At 51.6% G+C, this 4,244-nt stretch overlaps 1 protein-coding gene across 1 annotated transcript in view; it reads right to left on the bottom strand.

Annotated features, from left to right (window-relative positions):
* Window positions 1–4,244, bottom strand: part of RPS6KA4 (ribosomal protein S6 kinase, 90kDa, polypeptide 4) — a 19,303-nt gene that overhangs the window by 1,190 nt on the left and 13,869 nt on the right. The window contains exon 16 of the mRNA XM_014538201.1: window positions 315–462. Coding sequence (XP_014393687.1) covers window positions 315–462 — 148 coding nt within the window. The remainder of the gene's footprint in view (window positions 1–314; window positions 463–4,244) is intronic.

Raw genomic sequence — 4,244 nt, 5'->3', positions numbered from 1 at the left:
AGTCCCCACCGCCCAGGAGGGACCCTCGGGAGGAGCTGGGAGGAGGGCCCTGCGCTGCCAGCTGCCGGGACGGGGAAGCGTGCCCCTCTCTCTTGCCCGGACGCGGGTGGCTGTGGGGAGCAGACCTGGGCCAATCCTGATACCCCGTTTCTCTTGAGTTTTTAACAAACGGCGACTGATGGCGGCTCCCAGTGTGCGGGCGCCTCGCCGGGGCCCTGCTGCACCGCCCCTCTCCCAGGCGGTGCTGTTCTAGCCCCACTTCACTGAGAGGCAGGGGAGACCCAAGCCCCAGTGGCTCGGTCCCCACTGCCTACCTGGAAGGGCAGTGCCAGGATTTGGACCTGCTGCTGCTCCGCTCCCAGGTTCTGCTGGGCTCAGGGGTTCCTGGCCCTGCCCCGCTGCCCTCGCCGCACCCCTCTCCTGGGAACTCCACCTCCTCCTCGCAGATGCTCCAGCCTGTCCCTGCATGGAGGGGGGGAGAGGGGCTTCCTTCCCGCCCCACGATGGGTCACAGGCCTCCCGCAGCCAGACTCCAGGGCGGGAGAGGCCCTCGGGACCACCAGCAGCTCTGCAGGGAAGCGAGCAGGCGCGCGAGCAAGGACACTCCTCGGGGGAGACGCATCATTTCATTCTCAAGGAGACAGCACGTCTTGGATCTTGTCCATGCTGCCGCAAGTCATATAAAATGATAGGATCGCTCTAAAGGGCAGTTTGATCATATATATCAAAGCCTTTAAAATGTGCTTGCGTGGGCATATCCTGTAGCTGTTAATTCCACTTGGAGGAAACGTATCCTAAGGAAATATTTGGACAGGTGAGCAAAGGTGCAGGCACAAGGATGTTCATGCGGCACTGTTTAAAATAGCAGGAACCGACAACAGTGCAAGTAGCCAAAAATAGAGAGCAGTCTAAATAAATCCTAATATATCCATACAATGGGAATGTCATTGACATACATTCTAGTTCTGAGTTTAAGACAGGCTGTAATAACCTGTTTACAGTTTTATGCCATTTCCATTAAAAGTCTCCATCAGTAAAGAAAAATCTGGCCCAGCCAGTGTGGCTCAGTGGTTGAGCCTATGAACCAGGAGGTCACAGTTCAATTCCCGATCAGGGCATATGCCTAGGTTGTGGGTTCGATCCCCAGTGGGGGGCATGCAGGAGGCAGCCAATCAATGATTCTCTCTCATCATTGATGTTTCTATCTCTCCCTCTCTGAAATCAATAAAAATATGTTTTTTTAAAAAAGAAAAATCTGGAAGACAATGCATAAAATGTGAACTAACAAATTATCCATGGAGACTAATGCCCCACATGATTTTCCTTTCTTTTTTTCCTTTTTTCTGATTTTTTTCTAACGTTAACATTCTATGAGGTGGATATTTTGAAAATATTATTATTACTATTATTACACTGGTTTGACTACATATAAAACATGCCTGAAAGACTGCACAAGGACTGCTGCCATTGGTGCCTCAGGTAACAAAAGGGCCAGGGCACTGGAAGGAGATTTCTCACTGTGATTTCTTTTTTTTTTCTTTTTTTTTCTTTTTTTTAATATATATATCTTTATTGATTTCAGAAAGAAGGGAGAGGGGGAGAGAGATAGAAACATCAATGATGAGAGAGAATCATTGATTGGCTGCCTCCTGCATGCCCCCTACTAGGGATCAAGCCCGCAACCCGGGCATGTGCCCTTAACTGGAAATCGAACCCAGGACATTTCAGTCCTCAGGCTGACACTCTATTCACTGATCCAAACCGGCTGGGGACACTGTGGATTCTTTTGTATCCTTTGACTTTTGAATCACATAAGTTTATCTTTTCACAAATATAAACTAAATTTAAATTTGGTAACCAAAAAAAGATTCAAGGAGCATCTTTGACATTTTACAAACCCCACTTTTGTGCAGCCGTAAATGTGGAAGGAAACTGTTTACATCGGAGTTACAAACTCAAATACTAGAGGGTCCAGGGAAGTAAATGGAACAGAGCTGGCGTGAGCGATAGGGAGTGGTGGGGACTGTGGCAAACTAGAAAGCAGAGGCCCTGTCTCTGTGGCCACATGTTTCTGCTCCCGCTGATTAGGCCATGCATAGAGACTGTCCCAGGGCTGCCAGCCCTTGCAATTTATCAATAAAAGCCAAACATCCAGAGTTTTATATGCATTTTCTCATTTTAAAACATGTGCTACCAAAAAAAGTCTCTGTATGCCAGGCAGAGGCAGCCAGTTTGCAATCCCTACTGCATCACTGTGGAATATTCTCAGAGAGCCCCAGGGAACAGTGAGGGGCAAATTGCCCAGAGTCAAAGGGTGGTTGTGCAGAGTACAGGCAGAAAGCGGCACCCCGATTTCAGTTCTAACGGAGGTTAGTGAGCTTGGGAAGTGTTCAGGGCTGTCAAGCCCTCTCGGGGGCATCCGCATGTCAACAGAGCCAGGAGCCCGAGCTGCTCTCCAAGGCCATTCTAAGAGTAGAATTAGAGGCCGTTTGCGGCCGTCCTGAAAGAGACAGCCACCATGTAAGGCTGGGCTGGTCAGAGGTCAAAGTCAAGGTGGAGAAGCAGACTGCCAGTACCCTCCCTGCCTCCGGCCTCCCCACTCCCTGCCTCCAGCCTCCCCACTCCCTGCCTCCGGCCTCCCCCCTCCCTGCCTCGGGCCTCCCCACTCCCTGCCTCCAGCCTCCCGGCACTCTGCCGTCCACACCCTGTGCAGCCTTCAGCCCAGGTCACATTTGTCTCTCCCTGCAGTGACCACACGGAGCAGAGGTGGGACCACCCAGAGCCGGCTCGTTCTTCTGAGCCCCAGCCCTTTCCAACCCACCAGGCTCCCTCTTGGTGTCATTCCCAACCTGTGAGCCCAGCTCCTTCACCATGAAAGGCCCGGGACACCTTTCTTACAGTGGTTGTGACTCCTGTGGGATGAAGGATAAGGAAATTGGAAATGAGAAACTATTTCTCATCCATCAGATTAGCATAGGTTTCAAAATGAGAATACTCAGTGCTTGTGACATAGGATGACAGGGGACCTGTTCATATCCTGCTTCTGAGACGATGTCAGTGCAATATTTACTAGTGATTATTTGAAAGTCTAATTCAAAGTGTGTATCAAAGTCTGTAGGCAAATCGATAGAGACAGGGCTTCGATGAGAGGTTGCCCAGGGCTGGGGTGTTGAGGGGAAGTGGGGAGTGACTACTTTGGGAGGTGACAAAACTGTTCTAAAATTAGATTGTGGGAGATGGTTGCACAGCTCGAATACCCTAAAAACCATTGAGTTGTCCTCTTAAATGGGTGAATAATATGGCATATTCTAATGCACGGATGTATGTACAAACTCGCCTGTCTCCGCAGCATTTACGACAGAAACAAAGCTTTCAACAGTACCTCCCACTAGCCCCTGGAGCACCTGGAACCCATCTCAGGGCCAAAAGAAGACCCCCCCCCCCCCCCCCCCCCCCCAACTGCAAAACACCAAGAAAACAGGATAGAAAGCTGACTGGGGAGCTAAGTCCTGATCATGTTTGCACCTGGATCAGACCTTGCCTGAAGCTACCCCTGGTTGAGTAATTACAAGAGCCTAACATTCCTGTTCTTCTGAAGGAAGTTTAGGGTGGGTTTTCTGTTACTTATAACCAAGAACTGTAGATGCACGTGGCAGAGCTGTCCAGATAGATGCCCAAGATGACTGGTGCCCCACAGCTCACAGCAAAAGCCAAGGACAAAGAAGGTGTCCTCTTGCCAAGCAGGTCTGCCCCAGGCCCCACTGGCTGTTGGTCTGCCTGCCCCAAGACCTCTGCCCCACACACCCCATCAACACGCAGACGCCACAGACAGCACTGGTGGGTTTTTATTTTAATGTCAAGGGCACAGCCTCCCAGATGAGCTGAGGCAGTGACTGGGGATGCCCAAACCCCAAACCACCCCACCCCACCCCTGCCAGGGGCAGCTGTGCCAAAGGGAAGGGGTGGGTAAGAAGGGGGCCTCCCCTTCAGGGGGTCGCCTACCTCCTTCCTTAGCCCCAATAGGGGAGAAGCAGGTGACACCAAGTGAGGCAATAATGCTTCAGGGGGTCCCCCAGGCCTCTCCCTGGACCCCCAACACAGGTCTTTGGTGGACGTAATTGCACAGACAATCCATAAAGTGACAGCTTGAGGGCCTCGGGGAAGGACAGGGAGAGGCCCAGCTTCTCCCAGGGGCGCCTCAGTGCTTAGAAATGGGAGGAGCCTTCCCTGCGGGAGCAGCCCCA

The sequence above is a fragment of the Myotis brandtii genome, unplaced genomic scaffold, assembly GCF_000412655.1.
Source record: "Myotis brandtii unplaced genomic scaffold, ASM41265v1 scaffold187, whole genome shotgun sequence".
Taxonomy (NCBI): Eukaryota; Metazoa; Chordata; class Mammalia; order Chiroptera; family Vespertilionidae; genus Myotis; species Myotis brandtii.
Note: the sequence above shows the minus strand (reverse complement) of the source record. Positions and strands in the feature narration are given on the sequence as shown.